We start from the raw sequence: 19,231 nt of genomic DNA on the forward strand, positions 1-19,231 counted from the left end.
AAGGAATATATTTCAAGAGTCCATGGGCCATTTGTAAGTGTTATAAGGGCCAAAAATTATTCATCTCTCTTTTAAAGTATTAGGTTATATATCTCATATTTTTAGTGAAAAAAGTACAAGGAGAATACTCAAGCTTCTACAACAAATGAAAGAAAATTAGTTTTGTCTTTTCATCATGAATCCTAATTCAATTGCCTCATCTCTGAATAAGGCATTATATTATTATTTTGAATTAATTATATTTTTAATGAAAACCAAGGCATACATTCCAGGAATGAAATACCTAAAAGAACAGTTTGAGATGCCTAAATGCTATCTTAGGCAGAGCTTGCATTGGTTACCAGACCAAAAGGAAGAAGTGTTCAGTTGTCTATTTATACCTGGTCATGGCTGGCTTCAGTAGAGGTTCCAGTACCATGGAAAGTCATCTGCACAGGAGACAGTGTCAAATAGGTCGTGCATTCTTTGTCATTTTGTCTGTCACTGTAGTGTACCTATAACAGAACATGATACACCATCTTGTTAAGGTTGAAGCTACTCAACAAATTAATTCCAAAAGCTGATGCAAAGAGTCTCAACGCACATCAGGATGCTGAATGCTTGTTCCCACCTGTGGTACAAGAGGATAAATAAAAGGGCTGGGGAATGAAAAGTATAATAGAATATCCTGACTAGGGCTCTAACTCAGGGAGGGAGAAGGAGCCAAGCAAATCAAATAACTACATGCTAAAAGGTAAGGAGAAAAAACAGCAATGCTAGCTGATCTAGTCGTGGGGAAAATCTGTAATGTCTCCCCAGGGCATTGCCAGACAAACCACCAAATGCCTTCTGTGATCATGGTATTTGGAAATAGTACTTTGGTTGGCAGCTATTTTTCCCAATGGATCAGGAAATGGTGCCTGCTGCCTTGAAAGAGGCTGTAGTGCACCCTCTCCTGAAGAGAACCTGCCTGGACCCAGAGGTATGGGAGAACTACCACCCTACTGCAAATATCCCCTTTTGAGGCAAGGTGTATGAGCCCAGCTTCAGATGTTCTTGGTGGAAACTGATTATCTGGTCCCATTTCAGTCTAGTTATAGGCCAGGGCATGGCACTGAAAGAGCCTTGGCAGCTCTGACTGACGACCTACTCCAGGTGAAAGACGGGGAGTGCTACCCTGTTGAATTTCCTGGATCTCTCAGCACCTTTTGATACCATTGATCATAGTGTCTTGCTAGATCAGCTCTGCAAGATGTGAGTAGGAGGCACTGTGTCACAGTGGTTCCGCTCCTACTTGCAGGGCCGATTCCAGAGAGTGGTATTGGGGGATTCCTGTTCCACCCCTTGGCTATTAAGCTGTGGGGTGCCACAGGGTTCTATCCTATCCCCCATAATGTTCAACATCTATATGAAGCTGCTGGGTGAAGGGTCGAGTATCATCAGTATGCTGATGATACTCAGCTCTATTTCTTCTTGTCATTGGAGTCAGCTGGGGCTATGAAAGTGCTGGACCAGTGCCTGGAGGCTGTAATGGGCTGGATGAGGGCTAATAAACCGAAGTTGAATCCTGATAAGACAGAAGCTCTGTGGATTGGTGATCCCCGAGTCTGGGAATTGGGTAAGCAACCTGTTCTGGATGGGGTTGCACTCCTTCTGAAGGAGCAGGTGCATAGTTTGGGAGTACTCCTAAATCCATCCTTGGAGGCCCAGGTGGACTCCGTGGGCCAGAGTACTTGGGGTCAGCTTCAGCTGATCTTCCAGCTACAGCTTTTCTTGGACAGGGATATCCTAGCCACAGTAGTGCACACACTGGTAACTTCCCAACTGCTGCAATGCACTCTACGTAGGGCTGCCCTTGAAGACAACTCAGAAATTGCAGCTAGGGCAAAATGCAGCAGCTAGACTGATCAGCAGCGGCTAGACCGGTACATCTCACAGAGACCATATAACACCAGTCTTAAAGGAATTGCACTGATTGCCTATATGCTTCCAATCGGAATTCAAGGTGTTGGTAATGACGTTTAAAGACCTAAATGGCTTGGGACCTCAATGCCTGCCCGAGACTTCAGATCTGCTGGAGGAGCCCTCCTTTGCATACCACCAATGCGAGACATATGCTATGGAGGGATGTGGGAGAGGGCTTTCTCTGTTGTGGCACCCTGGCTGTGGAATGTCCCCCCCCCCCTTGGAGGCCCAACTGGTGCTGACACTGGTTTCATTTCGGCACCACGTTAAGTCATGGCTTTTTAACAAAGCCTTTGATGGCTAAATTCACCAAGCCTGTACACAGTTTAAATTGGTTTTACTGTTTTTAAATTCTATATTGGTTTTAGCTCATTTATGGTTTAATTTGTTTTTAGCTGTGTATATTTATTGTTTTATATTGTTTGTATGATTTTATCTGTACGCTGCCCTGAGATCCTTGTGATATTGGGCAGGATACAAATGTTTTTAATAAGTAAATAAATTTCAAGTGGGGTGTGGAGGTTGATGGCTGATGACCATTACCTTCAGCCCTCTTAAAACTGACCTGCTGGCAAAGCACTTCACTCCCCGCTCTGCCCCACTAGCAGAAAATTCATTTGAGAAGCTTGAGTAAGCTGCAGCATTAATTTAACCGATAATGCTGAAAGCTGGTCTATCTGACTCAAGGTTGGATCTCCAGTATATGTGTGGAGCAGCCTGCATGTCTAAATGTTGTGTAGATATTTATTTCACTCAACACTTGATAATGTTTTCTGGCCTCTTTCGCATATCCTCCCCCATCACACGCACACCAAGTAGGCCTTCTAAATTGCTTGTGGCTCTTCGCCAGCCAAACCATAATACTCAACTTAGAAACCAAAAGGAGACGCTTCGCGTACACAGTGGCTTAACTCTGAGTAATCAACTTAGATCTGAAGGCATTTGACTTCCAAATCTAAACAGAAATTCTACTGTTATCACAAAAAATTGTTTCAGGCACTCAGCTGTGTACAGTATGATGCAGCTGTGACTCTAGATTTTAGTTCACTTCAATGGCTTTTGCGTATAATTTAATTTTCTCTGTTTTTCCAGTTACCTGCAGGAATAGAGTTTTGTGATCCACTGAAAATCATTTCCCCATCTGGATTTATAAATTGTGCAAAATTTCCTGAGGCTTTTTTACTCTAAATATTTTTTCATATTCATTTTTTGTTAAAGATTATTTACCTATACTGTTTTGTGTCTCACTTATTCTGCTTTCTCTATTGCATTATTAAACATTCAACTTTTTCTGTCATTTTTATCCACATAATAAAATGAAGTTAGTTGTATGACTTTGACTAATGCACTGCAACATCATAAATGAAGGGAAAAAACTACCATGCACAATTGTTACTTATTTGTTGCTGTGGCTCCAGCAAGCATAGTGAAGGTGAAGGCAGCAGCTGTACCCTGCCACCACATTTCAGACTGCTTATGGCTATTATGGGGTACATTTAAAAAAATGACAATTGGTCTGAAAATGCAGGTTTTTCTTTTGCAATTTAATACTGAACATGTCTAATAGATATGCCTTTGAAACTATGAATCTTGTTCTCCTACTTGAAATTCTTTGGCTCCCACTCAGAGACCTGATATGGGATCCAGAGGCCTCCTTCAAGGTAGTGTTTCTGTTGCAGGGATATCAGATTTTCCCAGTACCCAAATTGCAATATTTTGTTTCTGGGAAAACATGAATCTTCTTGCAGCATCTATATTCATGATTCTTCCAATTGTTGTTCAAAGGCAGTTTGTCAGTGTTCTGAACATCACTAATAAACAACACAGTAATTCCTCACACCCATAATTGTGTCATTTAGTGATCTTTTCAGAAGTCCTATTTAACTTTTAAAATTATTATTATTATTATTATTATTATTATTATTATTATTATTATTATTATTATTATTATTATATACATATACTGCCCCATAGCTGAGGCTCTCTGGGCAGTTTACAAAGATTAAATCATAAACATTAAACACACAGTGTACACAAAGACAACATATATCTAAAATCAACATTTAGTAATCAGCCATAAAAGACAAATCCAAGACTAATTAAGAACTCATGACATGCTGCCAGATGCCTGAGAAAAGAGATAGGTCTTAACCTGGCGCCAAAAAGATAACAATGTTGATACCAGGCACAGGCAGGCCTTGTCAAGGAGATCCTTTCACAGTTGGTGGACCACCACTGAGAAGGCCCTGTGCCTTGTTGCCATATTCTGAGTCTCCCTTGGATGAGGCACCCAGACGAGGGCCTTAGAGGCTGAGCATAGGATACAGGTAGGTTCATTTCCGGAGAAGTGCTCCATCAGGTATTAGGTCTCTGGCAACTAATTAGTTTTGTTTTCTTCTTTAAAGTTGATGCCTGGTGCAGGTACAATATTCACAATTCATGGTTAGGGGAGTGTGCTGTGGGCTCTCATGCTTCCCCCCTTTCTGTTTTTGGAGCAAATACTTCCATTTTTGGAGCAAATACAGTTTGCTTCAAAGCTTCCTACATGTGTAGCAAGGCTGCTTGACAAGTGCACCCATGATGGGAAGAACACCTGCACTGCACTTCAAAACCCAGGATTACGTACACAGGCTACTGAACACTGAACATGTGAGGTTGGACTGGCCTCCTGGGAAAGATTCCAGACGAAAACTGCTCAAATCTACATTACTGTAATACTTTTATTAGGCCAACTCAAAGGTCAGAAAATATTGGCGGCCCAATAACCGATTCTACCAATACCGATTTAAGCAATTTTCTTTTGGAATTTTCCTTTTCACCCACACAACTACCTCTGCTTTTTGTTTCTTCTGAGAGAGGTATGGCTAGCCTGCTTTCAGACAGGTGGTAAAGATGATTCTTTTTAAGCAGGACATTTTAGAACGAAGCAGTAAGCCTGTGTGCACAAGTTACTGGGGAACATGGGTGGGAGGGTGGTGTTGCACCATGTTCTGCTTTGTTGTTCCCTGGCCGACAGCTGTTTGGCCACTGTGTGAACCGAGTACTGGACTAGATGGACCCTTGGTCTGATCCAGCATGGCACTACTTATGTTCTTACTGTATGTTCTTCATGTGATTTTATCGTGTATCCGATGCTGTTTTAAAACTACTAGTTGATTCTATCATTTTGTTTTCTATCTAAGTTGAATTTTTAATTGTGCTCTTTGTATTAGACTTTTTTAAAAAGTAAGCTGCCTTTTGCTTACATGGGTTATAGATGAATTTTATTTATTTATTTATTTATTTATTTATTTATTTATTTATTGCATTTATATCCCGCCTTTTTTCCTCCAAGAAACCCAAGGCAGCATACATAATCCTCCTCCTCTCTATTTTATCCGCACAACAACCCTGTGAAGTATGCTGGGCTGAGAGTCTGTGACTGGCCCAAAGTCACCCAGCGGGTTTCCATGGCCAAGTGGGGACTAGAACCCAGATCTCCCGACTCCCAGTCCAACACTTTAGCCACTACACCACACTGGCTCTCCACACATTGGCTCTATAAACCTAGGGTCTCCAATGTGATGTCTGTGGGCACCATTGTGCCTACAGACACCTCTCTTGTCACCTGCCAGGCTCCTTACCTATTATTATTATTATTATTATTATTATTATTATTAGAGGCTGGCTTCCTACAAGGGGATGCATTGCCCTCCAGCACCATCTTTATTTGGATTCAGAAAAGTAGTTCTGTGTTTTGGAGCTCAGAACCCATTTCTACCTTGTACTAGGTTCTTGGACAAGTTATTTTTCTTTTAGTCTCACCAGTTTGCTTTCAGGGACATGAGTGTATTATGACCAGGCTTACACACCACTGCAACCATTCTATGAGTTGACAACACCCCCCCACCCCCACCCAATAGCAGCTATTTTATGAGAGTACCCACAATACGCTCTCAAAATTCCAAATATGCTCACTCTTGTACTTTTCATAGACCATGCGCCTGCCTTCACAGTGCCACTGTGCGCCATGTTCCTCCTAAACCCTGCGGTTTCTGCTGCAGGGTGGCGTTGGTTAATCCCACGCCAAGACGGAACACGGGGTTTCCGGCACTCATCCGGGTACCCCTGCCCTCTTCCTGGCTTCCGGTGACCAATCACTGGTTGCCATCTACTCAGAATGCCCCCCCCCTCTGATCAACCACGGAGTGAGGTTAGACGGCGGAAGAGCAAGGGTGACCTCGCTCCCAACAAAGAAGTCGGGGTAAGTCCCCAACTTTTTAACAGTGAGCATTGCAGAAAAGCGCTGTGGTAGCTGTGAATCTGCTGCTGTGTTATGTAACTGACACAGCACCGATTCATAGACACCGTGGGGCTTTGAACACATATAGAAAGCCCCCTTGTATTCTTGTTTGCTATGGATTGTGTATCTTTATTGTCAATAGCCCAGAGTTGCCAGCTGGCTTGGACTGATCTGACTGTTGGACTTTTCTATGTCTGGACTTTTCTAGTATGGAGACACAGAAGAGGAAGCTATGGACATTGAAATCTGTGTGTGTGTGGTATCTCTGGACTTGAACCTGTCTTGACTTTTGGATTTAATAGTACTTGACCAGGTAGTGTAGAGGTTCCAATGAAGATTTCAAGGTTGGACTAAACCATGTGTAGATTTGTTTAGGTATTTTTCTAGAACCATTGCCTTAGATTGCAATGGTTCTAGAAAAAGACCAGGAATCATTTGAGCCCTTTGCCCTGTATTCTGTTCCATAGAGATTGCAATGGGAAAACCAAGTTGTATGGATCTATAACATGGTTATAGTTAGTAGCTTTGGATTGCTTTGGCATTACTTATGAAGCCTATAACTAATTGTCATCAGTTATATCATTTCTGAACAGTGTAACCATTAAGGTTTTACCAATGGATTTGCTAGAAATAAAAGAGTCCCAGTATGCCAGAGTGTGTGCCTGAAGGATTGGACCCATGACACCCACTGACCCAAAAGAGTTGGGAATAAACAGTGAATTTAGCTGGTGAGTGGTGTGGTGTAGCAAAATGAAGTCAGAGAGGAACAAGAGCAAGGCCACAATCCTATGCACTTACCTGGCCATAAGCCCCTCTGAATTCAGTGGGACTTACTTCTGAGTAAAAATGCATCAGACCTCACTGTTAGTTATCAATTCCCATTGGGCTGGGACACATACAAGATTTTCTGAAACCTGAAACTCAATTATTGTGCCATTTTGCCAACGGTTTTATATTACTAAGGAATGGTTGGTTAATGTTCCAAAATTCATTAACTCATCATTTTTAAAATTAAAGCTTAAATCAAATCTTGGCATTTAAAAGACATTGCTTTCATCCTTGGATTTCAGAGTGGTTAAGTAACATTCATCTTCACAATGACTCATGCAGGCAAATGCTTTTCATGAAGCAACATCAAATGACATTCCCACTCATTCAGTGTTTGAGTGACAGTGATGGGTGCACACCTGAAGCATGTAGATTTAAGAACTAAAAAGAAGAGAGAAATTGCAGTATTGTGTAGAGGCCATAATCATTATTGCTACAAAGTTACTCCTTCCATCTTAATCATGGCCCTATAAAAATTGTGGCTCTACTGATGTATAAAAGAAATTCTAGATATAATTTTGCAACAATGCAATCAGCAAAATAAAAATCAAACACAGATGACTGTCTATCTTAGGAGGGGTCACAAAAACTTGACACTGCAATAAGATTTCAAGAAATGAGCCAGATTGTCAATACAGAGTGACTCCAATTAGTGACAGTGTGCTTGAATCAGCATGTGTGCTCAATTTTACACACCAGAGTTTGCTTAACTGCCAGCTACTGGATCCCAGAGTTCTTATGCCTAATGGACCATCCTCACTCAGATCTGTCCCAAACTTCCACAGCTGTGCAAGTCAACTCCTTCCTGCTGATGTTCCCGAAGATGTCACCCTCTTCCTCCTCATTTCTCAGTGACTCTGGGGCCTAATCTACACCAAGCAGGATATTGCACTATGAAAGCAGTATGAAAGCGGTATATAAAAGGCAGGAGCTGCATACCAAGCAGCATATAGTGGTTTGAAAGCAGTATGTGGTATGTGTCAATGGGCCCCAACAGTCGTCAATGCACTTCAATACCGCTATAAAGCAGTAGTGTGGCTCCTACTTTTTATATACCGCTTTCATACCACTTTCATAGTGCAATGTCCTGCTTGGCGTAGGTTAGGCTTGGGTCTCAAAGGGCTAACAACAGTTCTGTCCACGCTTGGCTCATTGGTTTCCTTCCCTCCATTTACTCTCTGTTCCCTCTTAGTTGTTCTGCCTTGCCTCCCTATACTTCCAAGCTCTCAGTCGGTGTCTGTCCCCTTCCTGTTTCTCAACAGAAGAAAGCTATTTGCAAATGCAAAAGGCAGCAGTGGGAAAGGGAAGGTCGCATGAAAAGCTGCCTCTATCTGGGGTGGTGCAGTGTTAAGTGGCTGCCCCAGAAAGACTTGTCTTGCTTTGGAAGGAAAACTCACAAACAAGAAGCTAAGAATGAGAAGATTTGTAGGTGAAGGGTTTCATTCTTAGGAAGCAGCCATTTATTATGCACTGCTGTTGGCTGTAAATAATTAAAATTTATGCACTCTATTGGAAAATACATGAGCCTTCCATTAACCAGATACCAATGAGATTAGAAAAAGCTAGTAACGGGAAGAAATTTTCCCACACCACAGTTTAGCTGTTCACAGTTTGAAAACACATTTCTGTCTGGTTAAAAGCTTTCTTCCTTTAACATTTATTAGCTAAAAAAAATTATTTTAAAAAGTCATGGGAGTTCATGTATCCAACCCCTGGAACATACCCTGTATGATTCAAAGCACCAGCAGGAGTTTCAGAAGGCCAGACAGAAATAAACGGGTAATAAAATGCCCCTGTGTCCTTCGATGCACAAATCTCAGCAACTGACAGGCTGCTGCCATTTGCTAGGGGGAAGGGCTCTTTAAGATAATGTCCCTTGTATTTATTTAAAGAATTGGGGGGAAATAAACTGTCTTCGTTTACTATGCCCTATCCATTAATTTCATATGGCTCTGGATTTAAGCCGTTGCTAGGCTGGTCTGAGAGCAGAAGAGCCCAGTACCATTGCGTAGGGTGGAATGATTATTAAGCACACCAAAGGGACAGCTCTGAACCAAAAGGGTTGCCCCATGATCCTGTTGCAGATTTATATCCCAACATCCTCAAACGATCTTTGAAGCATCTATCTGATTTGAGATAACACCTTCTCTTTTATTAGCCTGCCCAGACACCAATATCATCGAATGAGGTGCTCCTAGTGGTTCCGTATGGACCTGAGCTCCATTTAGAGTACACTCAGATTAAAGCTTTTAGTGCGGAATTCCCTGCCAGCTGATGTCAAGCAGGCATCAACATTGCCTGGTTTTCAGTAGCTGCTAACAATATTTTTATTTAAACTAGCTTTTTCTAAATGACCAGCCATGGTTTTATTGATATAACTTGATTTTACATATTTTTATTCTTATGTATTTTGTTTCTTCTTCCTTTACTGTTTACTGCCAGGAACCGTTTTTAGTTTAGAGCAGTTTATAAATTTTGTAAATAAATAAAATGTAAATTATGCAGAACAGCAAAACATCCGGAACCCATTTTGAGCCACTGACATAAAAAAATAAGATTGTGATCTGAAGGATACTAGGCTGGCTCAGATGTAATGGCAAACCATGTTTCAGTGCTACATAAATGAGCTTTAAAGGACCCTGAGGTTCTTATTCCCCTCTACCCCTCATGTGCCACAATTGTATTTTTTCTTGTGGCAGACCATAATGAGTAGTTTCCAATCCTGGTTTGCAGGGCAAACTCAAATCATAGTGTGGTGGTTTGACAGACATGGGGCATGGCTAGACGAGGGGGGTGGAGGGGGATGATCTTGTGATATGATGATCGCGAGATCCTCCTCCTCAGTCAACATGTGGTGACATCTCAGGAGGAAGAGGACGTAGTGTCCACCATTTATTTATTTTTGTATCGGAAAAGAGTGCACGAGTGCTTGATTGCAAAAGTAAGTGGTTGATTTTTTAAAAAAATAATAATAATATTCCTGCTCACCCCACCCCACCCCTGGTTGGCACAGAGCTCCTGGAAATCTCTGTGCCCTGGCTCCTCACGGTTACTCGCAAGGAGCCGAGACAAACCGGGATGGCCAGCCACACGTCCCGCAGTCTTGGGATGAGCCCGAGACCATGGGAAAAGTTGGGATAAAAGGGTATGCCAATATCCCAGGGAAAGGGAGGGATCATCCCTCCCTGTTCCTGGGATCCCCTGTGCGTCATGTGGATGCACAGGGATGATCCCATGGCAATCCCCGGGATATTGGCAGGTCTAGACATGCCCATGGTAAACTTTGGTTTGCCCAAACAATCATGGTGCATAACTGGGAGTACAAAGTATGTAAGCCCAAGGCTTGTTCATCTAGCACCAAACTATGGCGATAAATCTGAACTATCCCACTGTGTTAAATAAAGTTATCTCATAATAATTCATTACAGTCTAACTGCCTTCTTCCCACCTCCCTGTCACTGTTTTTAAAGGAGAAACATTGACTTTCATCTCAAATTCCGACTGAAAGCGATTTCCTAACATGCTTCTCCAGCTCTTCCTCCCACCATTACCACATTGTATAACATTTTAGACTTTATCATGCCTAAGTCATATAATAGAGGGCTTGTTAATTATCACATAATTTTACAGGATCTGGTTAAAATCCTGTGCACTCAAACATCCTTAAGAAGATCCATTTGTTTCAATAGCACTTTTAACACAAAGGTAACACAGTCCAGATTGAAACTACAAGTATACTGGTAGGAAAAACTGAAAAATAAGCTATCAGGAAGCCATTACAAAATTATTTATAATTAACACTAATGTGCAATAAAATGAAAGATAAAGAAAAAATCTTAGTCTGAATTAGGGTAATATGACATTAAAATGTCTTTTTTAAAAAAACTTGCTTCCTGCAATCCTGGAGTTTCTTGATCTATGGCACAACTAAATATTTTACTAATCTCACTGGGGAGCTGGCTAACTGCTCACCCCCTGCAGAATAAATCTAAGGCCTACATGAAAAACACCCACACTTAAGCAAGACCCCTTCCAAGATCATTAAGCACAGATAAAGGCCTGAACATTTACATGTGATATATAACGCAATCATTGTGTCAAGAAAACTTATGTTTGATTAGTACGCCTCAGGTTCATTAATCGCAGTGTCTGCCTCACAGTGGTGAGCAGAGTTTCTATTGTAGCTACCGCATAGAAGGGGGAAGATACTCAGCAGCTAAAAGACTGACAGCCCCACCATATATCTTGCAGAATTCATAACAGGCTCTCTCCTTAAAGAATCTGTGTATCAGCAGCTGTGAAATGAATTCCTCACACCTAAGTATATCGTTTTCTACACCAAAGTGACGTGTTCAAAACAGGGGTACAGTTGTCCCCCCCCCCACAGGCTACCATTTTAGATCGCTTTCTGACTAGAAGGAAGCTGAAGCCAGGACAGTGCAAGTTGCAAGTGCATCTCAGCAGCTGACATTTGCATGCCTACACAGCAACAGTGTTAGAAATTATGGTAAAATCCTACATGACAGGAGTCACCATTGCTAATTTGTGAAGCTACGTCATCCCATTTGACATGACAGAATGGGAGAGGAAACAGGGATTAAACATAGCTTGAAAAAAATGAACCCTGTAGATCACAGAGGTAACTGGGAAGTGCAACAAATCAAAAGAATCTGGGTTAGCAGGAGCACAGGTATGAACTTCTGATAAAGCTGGTAATTTTTAATGTCCCCGAAGCGTTTTATTTGCAGAATGAATCTATGCATGAAAGAACTCTGCTGTACAGTTATTTTACACATATTTAGCTGCTTCTATATTTTTATTAAACAGTATTGCATAACCACTTCAGAAGTGGCCTTGCTATGAAACAGATGACACAGTCCCACCTTGAGTTATATCCCGCCTTTCCTCCATGGAGCTGAGAGCGAAGTACATAATTCTCCCCTCTCTCTGTTATCCTCACAACAACACTGTGAGGTCAAGTTAGGCTGAGAGTTAGGGACTGACACAAGATCACCCAGTGAGCTCCACGGTGGAGTGGGGATTGGAATCCGGGTGTTCTAGGTCTTAATCAAGGTCTAGGTCTAACCCAGCCTCCCCCAACATGGGCTCCTCCATACATTTTAGATTACAATTACCGTCATCCCTGGCCACTGGTCATGCTGGCTTGGGCTGATGGGAGTTATAGTCCAAAACATCTGAACAGATTCAGGGTGGGAAAGGCTGCTCTAACCACTACACCATACTGGCTCTCTGCAGATTTAATGATACCCAAAAGATGTTCAGAAATGCATATATGTAATAGTTATATCGAAGACAACATAGGCATTCATCTAACAACCTGGGGCGCACACAGACAGAATTCTAATTTTTATTTATATTTCATTGTCAAAGGAAATACAGAGCTGCTGCCAAGTATGTCTGGAGAAGTCTCAGTGACCTCCTATTTCATCATAGGCATAGAAAACAACTAGAGAGATAAAAAGTGGTTCAAAGCCTGCTGCTAATCCACTATGTAGGGAAGACATTTCTTTTTAGAGGTATGCATTTCTGCTGAATAATTATGGCAAGCTGTATCCAACCTCTGTGAAGAATTAGGGTAGGGTTGGAGAATAAAAGGGGGAAAAAGATATTTGAAATAACATTTTGATTTCTGCGTCAGTGAAAATATGCTTTACACCTGCTACTAATTTTCTTCTTGGTTACGAAAGCTGTTGTTTGCCCAAAGTTAGATGGAGAAAAGGCCTTGTGTAGTGCAAGTGAATCCAGAAACTGGAGTGCATGCAAACTAGTGGGCCAATGGTGTTGATCAGTCTACATTTGTTCTAGGAACTGCTGAAAAATATGGTGTTAATTCAATTATAGGTTTGCAACACCACACACACACACACACACACACACACACACACACCACAGCGATTTCCATTCGTGCAAGGCATCTCTCTTCTGTTTTGAATATAATGTTGATTCTTTGTGTTTACAAGTTGGAATGACCTTATTTCCATCAAAGGATCCTCTCTGAAAATCTCCCCCCTGGAAAGCTAGACTTTTCACTTCAAGCAAACCCATTTTAACATTACTTCCCTCCCCCAAATCTATTACCACTCTAATTTGTGTTTCTTGCTACTTTTCTTTTGAAGAATTATGTGCACAGAAATAAATGCACAGATTAGGTTTGAACAACTAAGCACCAGCCTACAAATAAAACTGAGTTCCATGCTTTTGCTGTTCTCTCCGTAGCAACTTAAGCCTTCTAAAGTTTTGGCTTCACTCCAGTGCAAGGTTGGCATCTAACTTTATCAAGGATTTACTTAAAAGGAACTTGGCAGGGAGCACAGCCTGCTTTGTTTAGTACTGGTTACATTATTTTGAGAGGTCCTGACAGCTTTACAGCTATTTAAGAAAACCAAACAAAAACCAAATGTACTGGTTTTAAAAATATCACTTCGATTTCTCTGTGTACAAGGCAAGTTTCAGGCATGTGTAACAGTGTGTACCATCTTCATTAATGAGGTAAAACTATTGTATTCAAGTCAGAAGCCCTATAGCTGGGCTCACTTCTACAAGAGCCTGCCATTTCTATCCAACATTGTGCCTGCTGAAGGAGTTCGTGGAAGTGGCAGCCCCAGAGCCAACTGAAAATGCAACATGGGGGTCAGGGGCTTTCCAAAATGGGATGAGCTGTGGCATATGGGGTTTCAAGTGATTCCCAAAGATTGGGTAGAGCCATCTTCCTTGAGTGGGAGTTCCACCTGTTGTTGGAACAACACCATTGGATACAACCCATCTTTTCTTGTACGGCAAAAACATGGGACAATAAAATTTCATTTGTTGTTTTTCGGACAAAGTCATGCCAAGTATTCGAATGCTTTTAAATACTTTTTAGGGCTTGTCCTGCCCTCACAAACTCTGATTTTAAGAGTGTTGTTATTGTTGTTGCTTTTAAAGAGCAAACTTCATATATTAGTACATACTTAGTAGGATGTATATCTAACCCGCAATTCACTTATCTGTTCAAAAAGAAAAATGCCAAGCTTTCTGAATCCTTCCATGCTACACAGCGCTACCAAAGTAGTGTCTTCATTTCTCTCAAGTAATCTTACTGTGGCTTACCAGGATTCAGAAGGCATTAGAGGAAAGCAAGGAAGATTGCTGTGGTAAGAACTGTTCCTTAAGGCAGGGTTGGACATGTTGTGGCTCTTCAGCTGTTGGACTGCAACTCCCATCATCCTTAGTGAGTACTGTAGTCTAACAACATCTAGAAGGCCACAATATACTCACTCCTGCTCCAAGGTTTCAATAGTAGTGGGAAATGTTTAAATCTGATAGGATTGGTATAGTACCTGTTCATATTCTATTCCTTTTAGCAAGTGCAAAAATGATTTTCCTCCACTGTTCATCAATAATATAAAAAGATTATATATTCTATTCTGCTCTACCAACTTTGTAGAGTACTTCATGTGTATGATAAAGTAGGCTCCAACCTGAAATGTTCAGGCTGCTATAAACATATTAGATGGTAAGGCTAATATGGCAACTGGATGGGTTCTAGTTGGCTTCTATAACTCTTCGTCCACCAGCCCTTTTAAATCTAAGATAGTGCAGTTACATATCTGAGCATAGCAAACTGGGCACAGTATGAAAAAAGCACACCCAGGAAAAACCTTCTCCATATAGAAAAGACCCTCAATCCAAACAAAGGGTATTGAAATTCTTAAATATAAAACACCTCCTCCCCCCCAAAAATTGAACACCCAACCTATGACCCAATTCAAACATGCAGGTTGTTGAGTGTTAACTGAGCTTAGAATCATTTACAATACTGCAAAGGCTATCTCTTGATTATCCTCAGGCAAGCCTCCATGGATGTTTTAAAAGCATAATCAAACTCCATGTTAGCGGCATCACTCACGATGGGTGCATTTCAGGAAGAGTTGTCATCTTGCCCCCAAATGGAGGAGACTAGTATCACCCAGACAACTTCACTGAAATAAATGTGTGTCTGCTGAGTATCTGGGGTACCTGACAGAAAATGCCCAAAGGTCTTATTTTGATAAGGTTTCCTTCCCTGCTCCTGACACTATTGTTTTTACTGTTAAGCTTTGACTGGGCTATTTTTCATTGTAACAGCTACCTTTTCTCTTGGCCCCCACTAACCATCCAGCGAGATGTCACTTGTTTATCAATAGCATGCCGTCGCTGCCCTATGCAGACGAAGCTTATGTCTTGGGGAGGGAATCGGAGTTGCACTCTTCTGCCTCTGCCCTGCTCACAACGCCTGTGCGTTGGTGTGACAAATGGGGAAGCACTTTTCAGGGAGATGCACCCCATTTAAGATCATTAGCTGCCACAACTGAGACTTCCCAGCTCTGAAGCCGGAGGCACTTCAGAGCTATACGATTTCTTGTGAGTAGCCAGGCAAAGAACTTAATCAATTCCAGAGTTCCAATTAAAATAACAGATTTATTTAAAGCAATATAAGAGAGTGGGGGAAATATGAAGCTGTGATATAATACATATAGTGTGTGTGTGTGTGTGTGCGCGTGCGAGCACTAACTGAACTATATATGAGGAAGACTTAGTAACTTACAAGATAGCTTAAACTCACATGCAGAAGAGCATGGGTCATCCCCAAACTTGTAAAAAGAATCCCAGGGAGACACAAAAGGACTCTGGAAAACTTACTCTTTATCTCAGGAGATTCCCACCCCACACCATGAAAGGAGATTTCCAAGCAATCTGGCAGAGACTTAGTCCTTCTAGGAACAATTGAGGCTCCTCACTTGCACAGAGAACATAATGCTTAGAACACAGTTTAGCCCATGGAAGTGACTTGATAGAAGCATCAGTGGGGATCATCTGCACTTCCCCTGTAGATTTGAGGGAGATGCTTTGGATGTGCACGGTGGCGAGATGAGTTCTCTTAAAGGGATGCAAGGGGAGGGACTGTGTTTATTACAGCTAGTCGGTCCCATTCACGTAGAGACATACGCAGACAGAGCCAAATGCATGTAGGCTGAAAAGCATGAGGCGTATACCACAAAACCAGTGTGTACAGATTATGGGATAGACCCAGACTTAGTCATGCTTAGAGTAGGCACACTGAAATCAATAGGTCCTGTTAATCATTATGATGCTCACTTCCGAGAAGGACTAGCTTCTTCTACCTAACAACTCTCCCTGATTTCAATGGGTTTAATCTAAGAATGAATGAGTCTGGGCCCAGCTGCACGTATTTCAAGTATGCATGCCATGGCAGCCCCTATGTAAATAGGACATTCCTGTGTGTGGAGGTCAGATGGGCTTGGAGGTGGGACAGATGAATCAAAGGGGAGGGCCATCAAGTCCAAGCCCCCACCTCATGTAGATGAACATCCACATATAGCTTATGGTTCAATTCATTAACTTTGAAAAGTTATGCTAATTGCTCCATTTGCAGTAGTTTGGATTTCAGAGGGTCAGTGGCATTGTTCTGTGATATTTCCTGCCTAAGTTTATCTGTATCTTAAGAAGAAAACAGCACTGAGTTCATGCATCTTTCGAAGTCAGTCCAAAGAGATTCATTGTTCTTCCCTGTAAACATCTAACTGAATCTCATTTCCGTTCTGAATAGCATTTAATTTTTCAAAGCTAAACAACGAAAAGAAAAAGAAAAGACAACACTGTGTTTTACATCTACTGTTGTCTGTCATATACAGAAGATACCAGAGGAAAAGAGTTAAATCCAGCTGGTTGATTGGATCAATGGTCCTCAACATTTTTTGTTTTTAGTTCTGGGAGTTAGTCATCCAGTTAGATATGATACAAGGGCTCTATTCTCAGGGTGTAGCCACACAAATATTCAGAAACATTTGCATATAGCTGCACCCCTACATACCCAGGGAAGAAAGTAACTTCCTGCTCAGTACCAGGAATAGGAGGCTAAAGAGTAGGAGGCTGAGCTAGCTCCTGGACTGTGAATTGACACGGTGTAGTAGCAATAAAAAAAATACTGCTTTAAAAAGGAACGTATCACCTGAAGGATCTCATAATCTGAAACTGCAGAACTATTGATGCTCCAACTCTCTAATGTTTTAATAATATCAAATGTAAGAATTATGGATCAGTATATGCATGGACATTACTTGATTTCTTGTTAGTTGATTATTTACAGCTGAATCACTGGAGAAATAAAATTTTACATTTGATGTAGAGGTGCAGTAAGGGAAGAAGTTACTCCCTCCATAACATTTCAGATCATATGTGATTATTTTTCAACAACACCTATACCTATTACTGTAATGACAGTAGTAGTAACAACTACAGCAACAATAATATTGTTAGGCATATGCAGTGCCAGCTCCACATTTTTGAGGGCCCTTGGGCCCTCAATGTGCCCCGGCCTCAATAAGTCTATTTTCTCACCACCATTGTCACCAGCTCCTCTTGCCCCACCTCCTCTTCCTTATCACTGCTACTATCTACAAAGAGCCAGCAAGCAAGAAGAGAGTGGCATCAACCGCTTGCCCTTCTCACCACCACAGTTGTCTGAGCCAAAATGAGAGACAGATCAACAAGCAGGCTGCAATGGTGAAGAAGAGAAACAAGTCCAGGGAGCTCTTCTCCGTTGGCCCGTGCTGGAGTGTGGGCCCCTGACAGAAGCCCAACCATGCCTACTCGTGATGCCACCCCTGTGGTAATGTGTCCTAAATCTCTCCAAGTCCAGACTTTTGAAGTTAATCATCAATCTTGTTGTTCCTTCCTGACAAAACTGTAATGTGTCACTTACAAATGACGGTTATTTTACTATGCTGTAGTTATTAAGTGGCACATATGTACGTGTGTTTACAGTTCTATCAGTACATGTTTTCCAAACACAGTATGATGTGGCATGTTTTTGAAAATGAAATAGCATAGAGGTTAGGTCCACGATGCAAGCCATTTGTGTGAAGTGGATTCCTTGGACGGTTTGGGCAACTTTCACCACATTCGTATAGGTCCTCTTGTAACGACAAGCTGAACATTACCACCATAGCCTGGGGACCCTCTTCTCACAAATGCCTTGTTATGGGGCATTACATCTGAGCAGCTGCTTTTTCAAACATTTATTGAATCACAATGGCCCGGGATGTACAATCACAGCAGCTGAAACAGGCCACCGTGGCTTGTTACACCTACTGGGCTTGCCGTGTCATCCAAACCTGGGTGGCTTGGCTTGTTTGGAGCGGGCAACATCCCACAAATAACTCATGGGCTGTTGTTGGGTTATCTGAAGATTGCTGCCCACCCCAAATGTCATGGCAAGCCCAGTAGGTGCAACAAGCCACGGTGGTTTGTTTCAGCCGCTGTGATTGCACAAACCGGGCCATTGTGATTTGATAAATGTTTGAAAAAGCAGCTGCTCAGGTTCAAATGTAATGGCAAGCTGTGGTGATGTGAGTAATTAGGGAAATCTGGCTGGCATGCACTCATGGTGGCTTGTTTCAGTCACCATGATAGTGCAAACTGGGTCTAAAATTTAGGCTGCTTCAGACATAATTAAAAACTGTCTAGACCAGGCCTCTGTGTGATATAATAGGGCGCACAGTGTGGCCAGATTCAAAAAAGATCAGCATAATTTATAGAGAATAGGAATATCACCTGCTTATTAGCATATAACATAAAACCAAACACTGTGTTACTGCTTTATTCCTTTTCAGGAATTCCTTCAGTATCATTTTGTATTACCATATTTCTTCGATTCTAAGACACATTTTCCCCCCATATAAACATCTCTAAAAACAGGGTGCGTCTTAGAATCGCGGGTCGTTAGATTTCTTAGAATCAAAGCTTTTTTTCTGTTGGTGGTACTGAAATTAGTGTGCGTCTTACAATCGATGGCGTCTTAGAATTGAAGAAATACGGTAGCTACAGTTAGACTACCCCAGGCACTGCTCAGCTAAATGGATATTGACTTCAACAGAGCTATTCTGAGGTATACAAATATGGATGTTACATTTTCTCATGGTGAGATGTATCCAAAGAGCTAATTTAGCAGTTGCACTACATGGCACATTGCATGCATTAAACATATAAAAATAATCTCTGCAGGTGGAGAACTGTAAATAATTACTTAACTATTCACAGATTACCACTACTCTTAACCTCTGGAAAGGTCATACTTCCTGATACTCAAGTGTGTGGGGGTAGAAAAAGGAACGG

The 19,231-nt window shown here is 41.6% G+C and overlaps 1 protein-coding gene across 2 annotated transcripts in view; it reads right to left on the reverse strand.

The window, feature by feature from the left end:
• The window catches only part of STAU2 (staufen double-stranded RNA binding protein 2), a 174,897-nt gene that overhangs the window by 70,953 nt on the left and 84,713 nt on the right, over positions 1 to 19,231 (reverse strand). Inside the window, exon 13 of one of the 2 annotated variants that reach the window (XM_063130850.1) lies at positions 381 to 494. The exons of the other annotated variant lie outside the window; for it this stretch is intronic. Coding sequence (XP_062986920.1) covers positions 381 to 494 — 114 coding nt within the window. The remainder of the gene's footprint in view (positions 1 to 380; positions 495 to 19,231) is intronic. 2 annotated transcript variants of the gene reach the window in all.

The sequence above is a fragment of the Elgaria multicarinata genome, chromosome 7 (assembly GCF_023053635.1).
Source record: "Elgaria multicarinata webbii isolate HBS135686 ecotype San Diego chromosome 7, rElgMul1.1.pri, whole genome shotgun sequence".
NCBI classification, from domain to species: domain Eukaryota; kingdom Metazoa; phylum Chordata; class Lepidosauria; order Squamata; family Anguidae; genus Elgaria; species Elgaria multicarinata.